The sequence below is a fragment of the Drosophila sulfurigaster genome, chromosome 3 (assembly GCF_023558435.1).
Source record: "Drosophila sulfurigaster albostrigata strain 15112-1811.04 chromosome 3, ASM2355843v2, whole genome shotgun sequence".
Lineage (NCBI taxonomy): Eukaryota > Metazoa > Arthropoda > Insecta > Diptera > Drosophilidae > Drosophila > Drosophila sulfurigaster.
The window spans coordinates 54,017,101-54,036,019 of record NC_084883.1 but is presented as its reverse complement, the minus strand read 5'-3'; the positions used below and the strand labels follow the sequence as shown (position 1 = coordinate 54,036,019).

General features: G+C 40.4%; 2 protein-coding genes across 6 annotated transcripts in view; one reads left to right on the top strand and one right to left on the bottom strand.

Annotated features, from left to right (window-relative positions):
* LOC133843077 (IQ motif and SEC7 domain-containing protein 1) overlaps positions 1 to 3,793 on the top strand; it is a 46,331-nt gene extending 42,538 nt beyond the window's left edge. For all 5 annotated transcript variants that reach the window (XM_062276450.1, XM_062276453.1, XM_062276452.1 and 2 more), the window contains 3 exons: positions 969 to 2,206; positions 2,269 to 3,103; positions 3,168 to 3,793. In XM_062276450.1, the coding sequence (XP_062132434.1) occupies positions 969 to 2,206; positions 2,269 to 3,103; positions 3,168 to 3,652 (2,558 nt within the window). In that variant the 3' untranslated portion in view covers positions 3,653 to 3,793. The remainder of the gene's footprint in view (positions 1 to 968; positions 2,207 to 2,268; positions 3,104 to 3,167) is intronic.
* Positions 3,794 to 5,472: 1,679 nt separating this feature from the next.
* LOC133843078 (uncharacterized) overlaps positions 5,473 to 18,919 on the bottom strand; it is a 35,628-nt gene continuing 22,181 nt past the window's right edge. Inside the window, exons 3-7 of the mRNA XM_062276456.1 lie at positions 11,387 to 11,645; positions 10,017 to 10,261; positions 9,731 to 9,958; positions 8,357 to 8,508; positions 5,473 to 8,299 (exon numbers count right to left, since the gene is read on the bottom strand). Coding sequence (XP_062132440.1) covers positions 6,305 to 8,299; positions 8,357 to 8,508; positions 9,731 to 9,958; positions 10,017 to 10,261; positions 11,387 to 11,645 — 2,879 coding nt within the window. The 3' untranslated portion in view covers positions 5,473 to 6,304. The remainder of the gene's footprint in view (positions 8,300 to 8,356; positions 8,509 to 9,730; positions 9,959 to 10,016; positions 10,262 to 11,386; positions 11,646 to 18,919) is intronic.

The following is an 18,919-nucleotide window of genomic DNA, read 5'->3' as shown; positions in this document are numbered from 1 at the left end:
ACTAAACATTGACAGCAAATGCTTTACACCCTTTTAAATTGAATTGCTTCTTCTGTAAACATTTAGAATGGATTAGTAAATTATCAGTAAACAAAGACAAATTCAATATGCGAGCATTTTCAGTCACTTAATATAAAGTAAAGGGTCTATTGCAGTCAAAGCTTAGCTGTAGCTTTCTCACTTACTGTTTTCCCAAAGGGGGTCTGACATTGATGGAGTATTTTATTAGAGAATTAATTCCTGTAAACTACAGTGGATTACGGCTATCAAATTTATGTTTAGAACGTGTTATTTATCAAACCGAATAAACATAGTTTCGACCTAGGCAATTATTTATAGAAATTACAATATCTTTTTTGATATTTTTGCAATTTTATTTAAAGGCTTGCTTATTCGATTGCACATTTTTGAAGTCGTGCAATAGTAAAGTAAACTATTTATTAGAGTCAAAGCTTGGCTGTAGTTTTATTAATTTGTGTTTTCCCAAAGTGGGACTGACATTGATTGAGCATTTTAATAGATACATAATCCTTGTAGACTCTGGAGGACTACGACTGTCAAGTTTATGTTTAGAGTGTGTTATTTAACAAACTGAATAAACCTAGTGTCGACCTAGGCAATTATTTATAGAAATTACAATATGTTGTTAATAATTTTTAAAATTTATTTAGGAGTTTCCTAAGGTGGCGTGACGTATTATAAATGAGATTTAACTTCGCTTACTATGACTGTCAAATTTAATAGCTTTAGTTCTTAGAGACCCAACGATCTAGTTATTTATACGAAGGGATAGACAGACACATGAACCTAAAGGCATTGTTAAATAGTTTCAGTTGTTAATGATGTGCTATTTTATAAAGTTGAAGATGACAATTTTTTGTCGATATAGTTATTAGCTAGTTATTAGTTATTAAGTAGTTAAGTTCTATCACATTAACTAACACATTTCTCTTTAACTTCTCTTGCAGGCGCCTCCCCCGTTTCGATTGGCGGCTCCACCACCTCAGTCTCTGGTTTGGCCTCGCATCCGCACGTCAATTTGCTGCACGCAGCCGAGTCGCATTACTACAATGCCCAGGCGATGCCCACAACAGCTGCGTACTACACCAGCTACCACGGCTCGCCGCATGATCTGAGCTTCGCCAGCTCGGCGGACACCTCGTTGAATGCCTCGTGGGTGAACACAAGCGGACACTCGCCACACACGCCCTACTATTCGGCAGCGCAGATCTATATGCGACCCAAGGGCGGCAGCACCACGCCCACGCCCAGCTGTGGCAGCCAGGGCAGCGGCAGTGGCAAGAAGGTGCCACCCGAGGTGCCCAAGCGCACCTCCTCGATCACCGCACAGCAACAGAGTCAGCTGCTGATGATGCAACGTCAAACACCGCCGCCTCCCTCTTTGCTGCGCACCAACGGACTCTGCAAGACGGCGGAGAATGGAAGTCTCACCTCGGTGCAGAGCTCTGGGTCGGATTCGAGCGTCACCTCAGCGGAACGCAACATGAACAGCGACTTGGGCTCGGATCGCAGCAATTCGCCGCACACCTGGAAACGTGGCACAGCGTTGAATAGTTCACAACAGTTCTCCACACACTCGGCGGACTCCGCAGGAGTTTGTGTCACCTCGCAGATGCAGGTGGCGGTGGCAGCTGTGACAGCAGCTGGTGGCGTGCCACCCACAGATGATCATGCGATCTCGTCGCACACGAGTGCCGCACAGTACGAGCAACACGAGCAGCAGCAGCACGAACAGCAACAGTTGCAGGCGGCGGCTGCTGCGGCGGGCGTGGCACAGAACTACAAGATGTCGGAGACAATAAGGAAGCGACAGTATCGCGTGGGTCTCAATCTGTTCAACAAGAAACCCGAGAAGGGCATAACCTACTTGATACGTCGCGGTTTCCTCGAGAATACGCCACAGGGCGTGGCACGTTTCCTCATCACCCGCAAAGGACTCTCGCGGCAAATGATTGGCGAGTATTTGGGCAATCTGCAGAATCAGTTCAACATGGCGGTGCTCAGTTGCTTTGCCATGGAACTCGATCTATCTGGAAGACAGGTGGATGTGGCGTTGCGCAAGTTCCAGGCGTACTTCCGGATGCCCGGCGAGGCGCAGAAGATTGAGCGACTGATGGAGATCTTCTCGCAGCGCTACTGCGAATGCAATGCGGACATTGTGGGTCGACTGAGATCATCCGATACGGTAAGAGAAACCTTCCTTATTTTAAACAGTTCCTCTGACTTACATTTCCCTTTACTTTGCAGATCTTTGTGCTGGCTTTTGCCATCATCATGCTGAACACGGATCTGCATACGCCCAATCTGAAGCCAGAGCGTCGCATGCGCGTCGAGGACTTTATCAAGAATCTGCGTGGCATCGACGATTGCCACGACATTGACAAGGACATGCTGAGCGGCATCTTTGAGCGCGTCAAGTCCGATGAGTTCAAGCCCGGCAGCGATCACGTCACCCAAGTGATGAAGGTTCAGGCCACAATTGTGGGCAAGAAACCAAATCTGGCGCTGCCGCATCGTCGTCTGGTCTGCTATTGTCGCCTGTACGAAATACCCGATGTGAACAAGAAGGAACGTCCTGGCGTCCATCAGCGTGAGGTGTTCCTCTTCAACGATCTGCTAGTGATTACGAAAATCTTTAGCAAGAAGAAGACCTCAGTGACGTACACGTTCCGCAACAGTTTCCCGCTCTGTGGCACCGTTGTCACCCTGCTCGATCTGCCCAACTATCCGTTCTGCATTCAGCTGTCGCAGAAGGTCGATGGCAAAATCCTCATCACATTCAATGCCCGCAACGAGCACGATCGCTGCAAGTTTGCCGAGGATCTCAAGGAGTCCATCAGCGAAATGGACGAAATGGAATCGCTGCGCATTGAAGCCGAACTCGAACGTCAAAAGTCCGCACGCAATCGTGCCACCGGCAACGCTGACAATCGTGACAGCGGAGTCGCCGACGTCGAAGTCTGTCCCTGTCCCTATCCGCCAGGCACGCAAGCAGCCGGAGAGCAGGCGCCCAACTCCGCGGACTCATCGCAGCTAAAGCGCAGCGCGCTCAGCAACAGTCTGCTGGACATGCACGAGCAATGTGAGTTCGACAGTTGGGCAGCTCTTTCATAAACACGTAACTAATGTAACTTTCTCGCTTTTAGTTGGCAATGAGAAGCCGCAGCGTCGTGGCAGCGTTGGATCCCTGGACAGCGGCATGAGCATCTCGTTCCAATCGACCACCACATCGAGCGCCTCCCGGGAAAACGCAGCTGCCATCGCAGCGGCTGCTAATGCCGCCAATGCAGCCTCCAAGATCCGCTTCAACATGCAGGGCACGCCCAACAATGTGTACGCAGCTCCGGGAATGCAGGCTTACACGCATGCCAACTTTGTGCAGCAGTCGCAGGCCGCATACTTGCTGCAACAGCAACAGATGTTGCAGCAGCAACAGGTGGCAGCAGCTCAAATGCAGGCGCATGCTCAGGCCCAAGCACAAGCTCAGGCGCAGGCACAAGCTCAGGCTCAAGCACAGGCTCAAGCCCAAGCTGCAGCAGCTGTGGCACCAGGACCTGTGGTCATGGGTCGCATTCCGGGACGAGAGCGCAAGGCATCGCGTTCGGATGACTCGCGCTCCACGGAGGTCTAAATGTGGCTCAACATTTGTACTATCTTTAGTTAATTAGCGAGCGATAAATATAACACACACTCATCTATTCAAACGTATCATACGACCCCGACGACTTTGTATGAGCCAAAAAACAAAAATAATGTTACAAAAAAAAGATAATCCCGAAACGAAAACGAATCGAACGCCATTTCCCGTAACACCAGAAGTAGCTACATTAGAAAAAAAAGAAAACAACAACAAATATTCTTAAATGTTCCTTCGTTCTCTCTGCTAATAATTATGAATTAATTAATTATAATATTCATGTACATAAATTACAATTTTCGTCTATTCTACGCGATTTACACTTAACGGTTTAAGTAAGTTTCCAAAACTAATTGTACATATACACATACAACATATACATATATACTACACACGATATCTACTATATCTACGCATATATCTACCACATATATGGAAAATACCCCTTGACGTTAATCGCATACTCGTAACCAAAACTTTTGGTCTAGCATTTTTCTCTTCTTTTCTTTTGTATCTAATCCAACCCCTCTTTCTATCGATATATATATATTTATATATACTTATACACGACGTAGCTATATTACTTTGTATATTATTACTACCCCCCCTCCTTCCCCTATACAATAATTATGTTTGTGTAACTAGAAAACCAATCAGTCGATCGGCAGTTCGAGTATACATATATCTATATATATATATCTCTCTCAATCTTTGTGTGAGTGTATATACCATGAATATTAACTTAAAAGCAATTAGCTATAATTATTCATATTTATAGAGCCAAAACTACCCAAAACCTAAAATATTGATTAATAATATTAAATACCAATAATAATTACAATTACAATAATAATAATAACAATAATGGTAATGATAACGATATCGATAAATGAAAACGCAAAATGTGTATGGAAAAAAGCAAAACACCCGATATGTATATGAAAAAGCAAAAGACTTAAAAATTTAAATAAATGAAAAGAAATAATACCAATGATTTTGTTTATTTTTTACTAATAATATAGATATTTTATTTATTTTTGCTTAAATAATAAAATATATTTTCCATGAAAACGATTTATTTATAGTTGACAGAACAAAAATTGAAATCAGCAGTCAAAATTCAAATACAGCGATCCCTCAAACAAAAAACTCAATCAATCATTCGTGATAGAACACTTTGACTCATAATAAAAAAAAACTCATGCTCATCACTCTCACATACTCCACTCTCACTTACTCATAACTCTCACTCACGCCATTTTAATGTCACTCAAAGTGCATTTCGCTACTTGCTGCTCACTTCTGTTCGCCTGGTATTTCGGTCAGAAATTTGACTGTTTGCTTGACATTTACAGCGTCGTCATATGTGTGAGTGTGTGTGTGAATGTGCACATGTGTTGGTGTCACACATTGCGTGTGCGTGTGTGTGCTGACTCTGAACTCTGGAAACCGCCGGCAAAGCCTGTAAATTCTGACTGAAATACCAGGCGAACAGAAATGAGCAGCAAGTAAATGGACCAATTTTTTTTTTTTTAATTTTTGTTGCATCTTTTAGGCGCCTTTTTTAAATGATCGTTTTTCATCTTTTGGGCGCTTGCTTTAATTTGTCGTTGCTTATCTACTTTGCTTGCAGTGAAGTGGGCGCCAAAATTTGAATATCAAATTGGCAAATGAGAGACTATTTTTTGCTGGAATATCTAATTTTTTAGAGTGGAGCGGCAACTTTTCTTTAGATAATTCTTAATATTTTAAAAGGCAGTACTCATGCATATTCAAACCAGCTTTCCATATAAAATAAATACGGTATTTACGCATTTCGTTTGTATAAATTTGTATATGTTTATTAGTGATTTCAACTTATTTCGTATTATTGCTGACTCTACTAATTAAGGCCTTGTACAAAATTATTGTATATATTTCTGTATGTGCTAAATTCTATATTCGTAGTATGTGTGAACGTGTGTGTGTGTGTGGGTGTGTGTTGGTTACAATTATCAGCGTGTTAGTCTAAACGATTATTGCTTTAAACAAATATACAAGAACTAAGCATTAAACACGGGATCCTAAGCAGAGGTAAAGAATATAAAACTTTACATAAAAATGCTGCGAGCTGCTCTGCTCTCTCTTTCTTTCGCTCTCTCTCTCTTTCTTCTCTTCTTCGCTCTACTTACAAATAAATTGCACTTGCAAACTCTTTCAGATGCATTCCGGATGATTCGCGAGTGTGTTGCGTGTGTGTATTGGGATTGTGGTTGTGTTTGTTGGTGTTGTTGTTGGGAAATCGATTCATCGACTTGTACGTACAAAGTATATAAACATTATAATTAAACTAAACATATTTTGGCACTGTAAATAATAAAATTGCTTCCGATATTTAAAGAAATTGCAAATACACACGGACAAATAAAAAAAAAAGAATTGCGGCTACAAAACAAATCGAATCGACAGTCGATTATTAAAACATAAATTACAGAGTTTCGCAATTAAATTTGCTTGCCAAATGCAGTTCGATTTCTCGCTCTCTCTCTCTCTCTATCTCGCTTCCTCTACGGTTCGTTTTGATTATGCTAAGGATGAAGCGGCATCCGTTGCCAAACAGAGCTGCTCTGTTTGGCCGGAGGCGCCTCCAACTACGAATGGTTACATCTAGACCATGCCAAAGTCTGTGCAGACCGAAGCTGCTGTTGCAGTCGCTGCCGTCGTTGCCGCCTGGTTATTCTGTTGCTTCTCCTGGGCACTACTTGCTGCCACCGCAGCAGCCGCCGCCGCAGCCATGTTCAGCTCCACCAGGGTATCGATGCTGTTCAGGCTGACGCCTTGCAGTATTTTGCGTGCCGCCAGCGATGTGAAGTTGAAGGACAGATCCGTGAGGCTGGGAAAGTTGTAGAGCTCTTCGTTGCCAGCGTTGAGCACATTGCCCATGCCCTGCTCCAGCGATTCCTTGGTCAGACTGAGCCGCCTATCCATGGCCTCCTTGTCAATGGCCTTGTCGTTTGCATGATCCTTTAAAGCCAAATTGGGTTCACTTCCCAGCGGATTGCTGGACTTTTGCAGCAGATGCGCCAGCGCCAATTCATCGCCATTCATGGAACACTTTTGCAACTGGCAAACGGATTCGTAGCACAGATTCTTCAGATCGCTGCTGCTGCTGTTGTTCATCAGCTTGTCCTTGGAGTGCTTCTCATAGAAATGCAAATTCCCCACCGAACCGGCAATCTCAAAATCCTGCTTGGCCAGCGCAGCCAACTTCAGTGGCTGCTGTTGCTCCCCAATGGGTGAATTGGGTTGGGATTCATTCTTGAGCACATTGTTCTTGTAGGCAATGCCATTGGCCAGCTGCAGACACAGTTTGCGACTGTTGTTCATGGTAGCATCGTTGTTGGTATTCTTGGCATACTTGCCACCATCGTAGGAAGGCGTTTCCGTTGCCGTGTTCTCTGGCGAACTCTCGCTGATGAAGGAAATGGAATCACAGGTCTCCGAGTTGGCCTCCGTTTCGCTTAGCGGCTGCTCTGGCACCGACTCGGGACGCACAGGCGTTGAGGTGGCCATGGGCATGGAAGAAGTTGTGTTTGAGGCAGCTGGCGTTGACTGCTTGGAGAGCGTCTTCTTGATGATCTCGCCCTTCTCGTTGGTCATCGTCTCGTTGTTGATGATGAACACATTCGAGTTCTCCAGCATCTTGCCATTCTCCAGCGTGATCACACTCCGCACTGGCGAGTTCTGCACAAAGATCTTGGTGCTGGGAATGCTCTGATTGGAGCTCGTCGTCACCTGCAGCGTAATCGAGTTGTTGCTGCTCGAGTTGGGCACACCATTCTGCGCAGTTGTTGTGGGATACGACAACTCCTCTAGGATGCGACTTGGAGTGCTGGCTCGCTGTCGTTGCGCCTGCGCTTCAGCAACACGCGCTCGCATCGCCTGATGACGAGGCGTTCCACGTGGCGAACCATTCAAGAGGAGTATGGAACGTGTGCTGCCGCTGCCCGTTGTTGTGGTTGTGGGTGCCACAACGGCTGTGTTTGTGGAGCATTGGGAGTCGAGACTAGAGTGACCGCTCGTCTTCTGGCTGAACGAGACTTTGCCGCTGTCAATGCTCGAGGGACCGCTCGCCAGCATCGATGTCTTGCACGACTCCAGGCTGGAGGGGCCGCTGCTCTGCAGACTGCGATACCCGAGCTTGTTGTCCGTGCAACCGTTGATGACACTGTTGATGTCCGTTTGCCGCTTCACCGGCGACGCTGAGGCGGACTTTAGCGTGGAGCTGCGTGCCGGGGAAGAACTCTCGAAGATGTGCTTGCCAATCACCGATTTTTGTGCAGTTTTCTGTTGTGGCGCTGCGCCGTTGGGCAACCGCGAGAGCGTTGCCGACGAATGATTCATTTTGATGTGATTGTGATTGACGACGGCGCTGCTGCTGCTGCTGCTAGCTGGTATGGACTGCGTGGAGCGAGGTAGCGAGCTGCTGCAGTAGACAGGCGAACGGCGGCGTATCGGCGAGCAGTCCCTGGAGGAGATCAGGAAGGTCGACTCGCTGGACATGTGACGGCGATGGCGGCGCGGTAGCGTCGACGAACGTTGGCTCAGCTCGGAGCCATCGTAGAACGTCGAATTGGACAGCGTATGAACAGCGGGCATGTCCTAAAGAGAGGAAGAGGGATTAATATGATAGTTAATATAATATTCAGAATTACTCACGTGGTCTGCAGTCTGGGTGCCCACACTGTGCAGATGCACGGCGCGTGTATTGAACCATTCGGCAGGTGGAAACTGCGCCGAATAAGTCTCAATCTGACGCTGCTTGGCGCGTCCGCTGCGTCGGAACAGCCGTGAGAGCAAAGATCCTTTTTCTGCAAAGGGAAAAACATTGCATCAGTTAAATTGGATTCGAGGTGATATCATTAATAGTAGCTTGATTTATAAATGATCTTCCACATTCAAAGCGATATAGACTAGTTAATACAATATTTTCCAAAACGACATCATTCTACACTAAACCTTGACTTCAAAATGTTCTCTTCCGCAACAAATTGTATCAAATTAAAGTCGAATTACTTTAAACTGTAAAACGGATGGAGTCAATTAAGGGCCTAATTAGCGTAGTTCCTAATACTCTTGATATTTAAAGTGATTTTTTAAAAGATTTGTTTGGTGGAATTTGTTGTTATAGTATATCTTAGAATACAGCAAACTTATATGTATATAGTTTTCCAAACCAACTTTCTTACTGATATAAACAATTTGATCTTTCATACCACCTATCCGATATTTACAACATTTAATTGCAAGCTTTAATTTATAAATAACTTCGTTGAGTATTGTCTCAAAAAACTGTCGAAGTAAATTATTTAAAGTTTTTAATTTTTAAAAGATAAGAGTTCATGTTACTTTAAATGTTATGAGTAATATCTAGAGTGCAAATTCGCTTTGAGACTCATTGAAAATGAAAATGTTAAGAAAAAATATTCATTCAAAATAAGTAGAAATCAAAAGCTGCTACTCCAGTGTGCAGTCAAAATGTTGTGCACTTGTGTAAAAATATTAAAATAACAGAACAATTTAACAAATCTAACGGAGTTTTTGCTGGTTTCTTGTCTTCATGTTTCATTTAACAAAAGCAATGTGCAAGCAATTAACTTACAAAAAGGAATATGCAAAAAAAAAAATGCTATGTAGTTTTTTTCTGTCGCACTGCTATTTTAAAGTTCACGGCTGTATGTTCTTAATAGAAATGTGTGCTAGAATAAATGTAATAAAGTATAATAGAAATATATTATGTGCTAGAAGAGTTTTAAATGTAATAAACTATAAAGTTACCAAATTTTAGAAACTTCTCTAGTAATATGTTTTTGTTCAATTTGGAGTAGAGGAAGTGCTTAGCTATAGAGGAAATGGACTGCGTGGGGTTCATATTAAACTAAGAGCCAAGTTTGGCATCAATAATTGCAAAGCTGGTTAAGATTTGAAGCAAGCAGACGGATTTTTTAATAGATAGAATTTCAATATGATAACTTCAGTCTGCTTTTTGTTCATCGAGAAGTTTACTCTTAACTCTAGTGCTTTGCTACTCACTGGGTGATGACGAATCTGTGCTTTGGTATTCCGAACTGCTGCTGTCCGTGGTGTTGAGTGTCTGGGCGTAGGTCTTGGACAGGCTGCGTGTGGAGGCGCAGCGTTGCAGGCGCTTCGATGAGCCAAAGAGCCGCAAACTGTGCCGACGTTCCAGGCTGCGCGGTGTCGGAAATGATGCACTGCGTCGCTTGGCCGCACGCGGATAGATGATCTTATCATTGGGATTGCCTGCAAAAGAAGATATTCATGAAGTATGAAAGGAGTGAATAGCATTCCCTTCACTTACCACCACAGATGACATCCGCCAGATTGGTTTGTATACACTGATGCGTTAGATCACCGTCCCGTTCCGTGGATATTTCGCCGTAGAGCGAGTGCAGAGCCTCAGCATTTGACATGAGCATTGTGCGTGCCTCAGGTGGCACCACATCCTGTTGCTGCTCCTCCTCTGCCAGCTGTGAGTACGCCAAGCTGCCGCTGTTGCTGTGCTGGTGATGATTGCTGCGCGGTCGCGAGCGACTGCGTCGTCGTCTGTTGGTGGAGAAAGGAATTGGGTTAGATCATGAATGCATTTATAGAAAGAAAGTCTTAAGCGATGAAACTAAAATCCTAAAAATGCGTATTAACACTGACAATCTGCATTCATAAGCTTTTTACATAACATTGAAACAACTGAAATTCAATTTCGGTAATACGATTTAAGAGTAGCAATCAATAAGATAAAATTAAGTTTCAAAGAAATTAAATTTGATTCTGTATAAAAGTCAAATAAAATTACTTTTGAAATAAATAATATTAAGACTTAGTTTGCAATAAAAATGAAATTCAGTTGTAAAAGATATTTAAGATATGGATTGGTTGTGAAAATAACGGCAATCGGGTCATTGTTCCTTTTGACAGCACAGAATTTAACCAACTCTATGGCATATTTTGAATGCAATTGTATTTCGATATACCAAATATAGGCTTTGATATATTTAAGTATTTTATATTATATTATATATATATTGTGAAGGTAATAGTATATTGGTATACCAAATATAGCCTTGGGTATATTCCAGTATTTTTAGTAGGTGTAGAAGCTATTTAAGAAATAGTTTTGTTCGAAAAAAAAACGCCTGCTGCGTTTGCATCTATGTTGCTTTTGACAGTCTAATATATTTAACCTTTATGGTGTATTTTGAGCATAATAGTATATCGATATGCCAAATATAGCCATCGGTATATATAAGTATTTTTTAAAATGAATACCGTACTGTTTTTCTTGTATTAAAAATGGTGAGCGGGTATCTCACAGTTGGGCACACTCGACTTCTTACTTTAGAATTATGTAGCTTTAATTCCATTCAGTGTTTGGATTTATTTATTTAAATTGAATAATGAAAAGTGCTGGTCATAGATGAAACTCATGGTTTTTATGAGAGTCGAAATTTAAATATATATATTTTATATCTTGTCTCAAAATTTGAAGAACAAACTAAATGATGAAGACAACTATTTCTACTTGAATTATTCTTCCAATTATTGCACTCTTTCATTTTCCCTCTATGCATATTTCAAATGTTACTTGCTCTTTGAATTCAAAGTACCAACAAAATGTTAGGCTTGTAAGATTCTTCTCTCTGTTCATTGCATTGAATTGAATATGCTACTCACTCTGGCGTGAAGATGAAGTAACCCTTGGCTGTCTGGTAGATCTTCTGCTCCTGCATCAGCTGGGCGAGCGTATCGTAGATGACCTCCATGCCGGGCGTGGTCATGTGTGGAAAGCGGACTCCCAGCTTGCTGCGCACATGCTCGATGGTCGCCGATTGACCCTCGGCTGTGAGGTCCATGATGACATCGCACAGTGCTTCGGGCAGCGGGGTGAACTGTCCCTGAACTGTTGGCGTCACAATGCAATCGTCAATGTCACCTGCAATTAGCCAAAAAAAAAAAAACAACGAGAGTGAAAAAAACAGTAAATAAAAATAAAAATGAAACCAAGGAGAAGCGGTCAGACCATGTCTAAAACTAAAAATTGTTTGGAACTTGCACTCAAAATGGTCAACTTCGGGGGGCCAAGCTGCCACATTTGGTATAAACAGTGCAACGCGCTCGCTCGCATTTTTCCCCAACAACTAAATGGATTGGCATTTTGGGTGACCACCCGGGCTGTTGCTGCTGTTGATACTGATGCTGATGCTCTTGGCCAGGCCAGACCAGCAAGTGAGTGAATGTGAATGTGAATGGTCAAAACCTTGACTCTGTGTGCGTCTCTGATTCAGTTGCTCTCCGTCTGGCATTTTGGCATTTGATGTTTGGTTGTTGGATGTTACATGCTCGGCTAATTAAACGTACTGCCACACGCACTTTGCAACGTCGGATGATGAAGAGAGGGGTGGGGTGAAGAGGCACGAGATGTGCCGCTAAGTGCTTTGCTCCAGTTTTCAATTGGATTTGCCATTTTGTCATTCGTTTATTTTTGGCTCTCTTGAGTGTTTTGCTCTTTCACAATTTTCCATTAGTTGATCAATCTCTTATTTGCCTCTAATTCCAGCGTGATTCGAAGTGATTTATTTATAAGTTTTGGGAAATCTTTGCAGTTCTTAAAGATTTATGTTCTGCTAAGTATTTTTTATGAGTTTATGAATTATGTGATTTACAAATCGAATCTGTCGTTTTTACAATACCGCTTCGTGTTATTATTATCTTTATGAATATAAAGTTATCTTCAAATTCGCTTGTTGCAGTTATTCTCTTCGTGAATAATAACATCAAGAAATTAAATGAGAAAAACTTTATAAGAGCAGCAAACTCGAACTCGAATTCATGCGAATTATTTATTTCTAAGTCTTTTGACACCAACTTTTGTTTGTTTTCTTAGATGAGTTTAAGATACAATATTAATTTGAGTGATTCTTGATAATCACTACACTTGATCTTTATAATTTAAATGACAACAAATGTTACAGTAAACGTTATTGGTGTTTGAAAGTACTTTCGTATTTCGCTTTTGTAACATATACTACTTTAATGATCTCAATATTCTTTTTAAATTCGTCCTCATTCTTTTCTCACTATGTAAACTCTTCTCAGCTTTTTCAAATTTTTATTTTTGTATTCACACCTTTCGGTGTCTTGCCTTTATTCCTATCATGTCTTTATCAAACAGCCTCTATATTTATCTCCATTTATTTTAAAGTTCATTACTAATTCTTTAGTTATATGAATTCAGTTTAGCTTTTAATTGTTATATAATTTTAAAGGCATATTCGATATTTTTCTGTTGTTAGTACGTATAATAATATACATTTCACTTATTTCTATTCAATTATTTTTAAAAAGCAACACGTCAAATTTAAAATTTATCCCCATTAATCTGCAATTTTTGCCTTTATTCTATACTCTTCTCATTCATCGCCTCCTTAAACTGTCTTCAAATTTATCTGCATCTCTTTTTTCAGTTTATTGCTAATTCTTTAATTTTAGCTTTTAGTTGTTATTATCAGCATATTTATTAATTTTCTTTATTTTCATAAAGTTTAACGGCATATTTGATCTTTTTCTTTCGTTTTCAGTATCTAAAAATCAACTCCTTATTCTATTTAACTTCCTCTAAATACATTTTAAAACCTCTACTTATTCATTTCTGTCTTCATTCCATTCTATCCTCATTCATCTCTTCTACAAACTGTCTCTATATTTATCTGCAAATTCTTTAGTTCTAGCACTTAGTTGTTATTATCTGCAACTTTATTAAAGGCAAATTTAATCTATTTTTATTATCAGTATCAGTATCTAAAAATCAACTCCTTATTTTTTTTAATTTCCTCTAAAAACATTTTAAAATCCCTACTTACTCATTCGGCAATTTCTGTGTTCATTCCATTCTCTTCTCATTCATCTCTTCTTCAAACTACCTCTATATTTATCTGCGAATTCTTTAGTTCTAGTTTTTAGTTGTTAATATCGGCATCTTTATTAAAGGTAAATTTGATTTTTTTCTATTATTAGTATCATCATAAAAATCAACTCCTCATTTTTTTAACTTCCTCTAAATTCACATTAAAATCTCTACTCATTTCTGTATTCATTCCATTCTCTCCTCATTCATCTCTTCTTCAAACTATCTCTATATCTCTATCTCTTTTTCCACCTCAATACTAATTCTTACCCCTCATTAACACCTCTCTCTCACTTCCCTTTCTCTCTTCCCTGGCTTGTTCCAATTAACGTTGTCGCTCCCCATCTATTTATCAATCGATCACACCTCGTCGTGCGCTTGTCAACTTGTCGTTCGTTGTGTTTCAGCTTCCGCCGAACTTTTTAGAGTTGCAGCTGCCCCCGCACAGTTAGGCACCCTGTGATCTTGGGGAGCGTCGTGGGGCACGTAGCCACACAGGTTGCACATGCAGCGCAGAGTTTGTGGCAAGCGCAAAGCCTAATAAGGCAATTGCCAAATGATTTTTTGTATAAAAAAAACTTATCCACATATATTTTCCAAAGCATTGTTCACGCGTCGTATACTTAATTAAAATGCGCACCCAGCAAAAGCAACGACGACAACGACAACAAAAGACAACAATTATGAGCATCAAATCATGTCCCATGTCGGTTGTCGCTTGTCTTCTGTCTGTTTGCCTCATGTCTCGAGATGTCTCATGTGTTTGGATCTCAGTTTTGGCTGCCGCATTGTCGCCATCAATTTGTGGAGGCGCCTCCAACAATGCTTCCTACTTGCATCGAGCTTAACCTCCAAAAAGCGCAAGCAACAGCAAACTTTACAACACGCCCCCGAAGCAAGCTGCAACATTGCAACAGACAAGAGACAAGAGACAACAAAGAGGAGTGGGAGCTGGAGCATGCGGCAAAATGAGACCAAGTGTGTGACGACCTCTGCGGCAGCCTCGTGGCAACAACGTCCTTGCGGCAGTTGCATAATTTTTCAAGTTTTCACTTTCTGTTGCAGTTGCAGTTGCTGTTGTTATTGTTGCTGCTGTTGTTGCGCTTTATCCGGCAGCAATTTGCGCAAAACGCAAACGCAACATCAAAATGCCATGTGGGATGGCACCATCGTCAAGGACAATTAGCGCCATTTGATGGGCGACTGCAACTCTTTACTCCTCTCTTTACTCCTCTCTTCCCCCCTTTTGGAGTACGAGTAATAACACCTGCTGCATTCGCACTTTCACATTGCGCACAAAATGACAACGACAACGAGCAACAAATTTGTTTGCCGCTTAATCGTCCACTTGCTCAAGCCGAGACTGCAATTGAAATTGCACTCAATCTCAATCTGAATGCCAAGGTGCAACTGCAACTGCAAAGTCGCCACTGCAACGCTGCCACTGCAACATTGCAATTTATTTGCCTTCGCTTATCAGTTGCGGTTTTTGGCTTTGGCATCGCCAGCCCAGCCCATAAATTGAGCAACTCTGCGCGAGTGCCAAAACCATCCTCATAAAACAAATATCCCATATATGAACTCATATATCATCTGCGGCATGATTGCCAACATACTCGTAGGACAACAATTTTACAGCACTTGCTCTTGTTTTTCCTTTTTGCATTCCGGCATTACGTTATGCATACAAAGCAGCTCGCAAAACTTGGCAAGCATTCAATGTTTTTTATTTTTTATATTTTGGTCAAAATACGAGGCTGTGTGTGGCCAATGGCCAAGTGTGTGTGTTTGTGAGTATCATATTTAAAATGCAAAGCCAGGACCTTAAGCCTTGACTTTCTGTTGCAATGCAGCAGCAGCCTTGACTGTTTTTATGGCCAAATAAATATTTTGGTTGGGATCATAACAGCTTTCTTTTGTGTTGCAAACAGCTGAGCACAAAAACTATTTGATACTTAAATATTTAGCAATGTGAATGGTTGCAAAATATAAATATTTATCAACACAAATTCCTAGAAAACTAAATAGTTATTCAAAGTGTTTATATGAATATTATCACTCTTCATCTAATACATTGATTTATAAGTTAACCTCGTATTTTGCATGTTTGCATATTTTTTTAATAAATCATAAAGATGAACATTGCTGAAGCCAAGGTTCATTTTATTGGAACATGAGTTCGATAGAAATATTGTATATTTTAAATGTTACGCATAAATGCATTAATGTGAATATAAAAGTTGGCTATCAATTTATGAAACATATGGAAATAATCTAAGCCTGAGGTTTACTCATCGGTGTAAGGAATAAAGTCCCATATATGTATTGAACATTGAATAATAGAGTCTAGATTAGTTTCACACACCTAAAAACATTTTAGTTTAAACACCTTTCCTATGCACGCAGTCTAAGATACTTTTTTATTGCTAAGTATTTTGATTATTTCAAAAAAATTCTGGGAGAATTTCAAATTAATCTAAATATTTCTTTTCAATGTTTTGATGTTTATTGACAAAAACGAATTTGTAGTGTTGATTAAATCGAATTGCTTATTGGCATAAAATTCTTTTGAAGTAAAGCATTCAATTGAAAAGTGTTACCATGACTCTGTAGCAATGAAAAGCCATATTCATAATTGGTAAGTAGGAATTTAACATGTTACAAAAATTCACAAAATACACAATTTAATATAGTATATGGATCTAGGTATAGCAAGTCCGAGAAATACTTGTGAATTTCGCTTATTTCACATCAAATATATGTTCTCTATGACTTTTGATAATTTTAAAACATCAAATTTTCAATTTGAAGCCATGTAGCTTTATGCAGAGTGGATATTGTATTTTGTTGAATATTTTATATTTATTATCTAGCGATTTAGCTTGTAGCTATAACAACTTTGGCAATCCCTTGTGAAATGGAGCAGAGCAGCAGGTTTACGGCGGAGTAACCGGAGTCGAGTCAAAATTGATTGTTTGATTGATCAACCCGCAATTGGGGAGACTTGTGTTCATGCAAATGATAATCTTAGTGACTGCAACGCGGAGTTGCATGCAGCAGTTGCTGTTGCAGTTGCCGTTGTCGTTGCCGTTGCAACGAAACGCCGCGCGAAATGATAATAAATATCAAAAGCGAACGAAGGAGACGACGACGAGGGACACGGCAAATGATTTTCCCACCAACGCGATCTTGTCTCCCCCTTGCGTTCTCTGCCCTCCCTCCCCCTTCCCGGTCGGGGAGTTGCTCCTCCCTCAATCGCCTCATCCGTCTTAAGTAGAGTGAAAGTGTTGCGTTTTGCCTCAAATTGTGGACGTTGCGCCATTGTTGTTGTTGCTTTTGTTGTTGTCAGTTGTTACTTGTTATTGTAGTATCGCAGTTGACTTGACTGCACTTTAGTTTATGTTATTGTTGCCAATGTTGTTGTTGCTGTTATTGTTGTTGTTGTTGCCGGCGGACACATATCCTTGTCTTCAATCAAACCAAAGCGACGTCAACGCTGCCCGCGCTGAGCTATGGAGTCAAGTGTTTTGTAGCTTGAAGGTTGTTTCGTCTACCTCCCACTACCCAGCCTCCTTCCCTCCCCCCTCACCTCCTTTCCCCCTCTACCCTCCTTGTTTTCGTCATGCTGCGCAACATGCGGCAAACATTTTTAGCGCTTGTAGTTTTTTGCCATGCATTTTTATGCAAATGAAAAATGTTTCTTGCGATTTCCATTTTTTTCCAGCCGATTTGCAGTTGTTGCTTTTGTTTTTTTAGTTGTTGTTGTTGCTTTGGCCATTACTGTGATGCAATTGCCGCGAGTTACAATAATCTTGATGTATGATTTTTTCTCTCCCTCGCTGTTGTTTTTCACTGGGTATTATTATTAGAAAAACACAAAAAGAAAAGAAACCAAGAGACTTTAAAATAAAAGAGGAAATCTGCGCAGCTATCGTATCGTGTTGTTGGCACATTTTCGCGTTGTTTTGTTTGATCTCATAACCGCCAGCGATTCAACTAACAACAACAACAACTCAGACAGTGAATCAACAACGAACGACAACAACGACGACGACTGCGGACACCATAAACATTTAAACGCTGTCCATTTCGAAATAATCAATAATTTTTAGCTATCAGTGGCAATTTATTATTATTTTTTTGTTGTTTTCTACTTCTTTTTTGTTTTTGTTGTTGTTGCTATTTCTTGGTCTCTCTGGGGAATCTCAACAATCGCTGGGGAAGCTGCAAATAAATTAACACTTCCTTAAACGATAAACACAAGATCGCCCAAAAGAAATAGCAATAATAACAATATTGCTGGCAGAAACGAGTTGGAATCGCAAAGCAAAACAAAAAGAAGTAGTAAACATGTAAGCTACTGTCGAGTATGCTCGACAGTGATATACCCGTTAGCTATACTGACTAAAAGGAAGACAGTGCTGTATTATAACTATAATATATCAAATTAAAATACCGTAAAAGTTCTAAAATATACCAAAGACTATATTGTATATAAGGTATTATTCTTATATTATACCAAATTAGTATACCATATAATACTAAATATACTGAAGACCATAATTGGTATATTGATATATTACATTCAAAATATACCAGATTGTCAACCAAATCAATCTGGAGGCACAACGTTATGGTACCTTTCTAATATACCACAAAAATATACCACCGGTTATATTTGGTATATTGATTCATGTGCGACTTAAATTCTGGAAGCACGAAGTTATAATAATCTTCTAGTATACTACAAAATACTAAAAAATATACCAAAGGCTATGTTTGGTATATTGATATAGTACAACATTTAAAATATACCCGATTGTCAGCTGGGGCGACTAAAATCCTGGAAGCATGAAGTTATAATATCCTTCTAGTATACTTCAAATTACTAAAAATATACTAAAGATTATATTTGGTATATTGAAATAGTACTACATTCAAAATTCAACCAAGACAACCTAAAAGCCTAGAGAGTCACAAAGTAATAATGTTATTCTAATATACAAAAAAATACTAAAATATACCAAAGCCTACATATATTTGGTCTGTTGATATAGTACTGCACTCAAAATATACCAAATTTTCACCGAAAGCAACTCAGATCCTGGAAGTATGAAGTTATAATACATTTCCACCCTATGGGTAGCGGGTATAATAATGCTGGTCGAAACGAGTTGGAATCGCAAAAGAAAACAAAAAAAAAAGAAGTAGTAAAAAATGCCGCAGCACAATTGCAATTGATAATAATTCGTTAAGTAATTGTCGGTGTGGATTCGTTTGATTTTCGTTTATTAATTTTAATT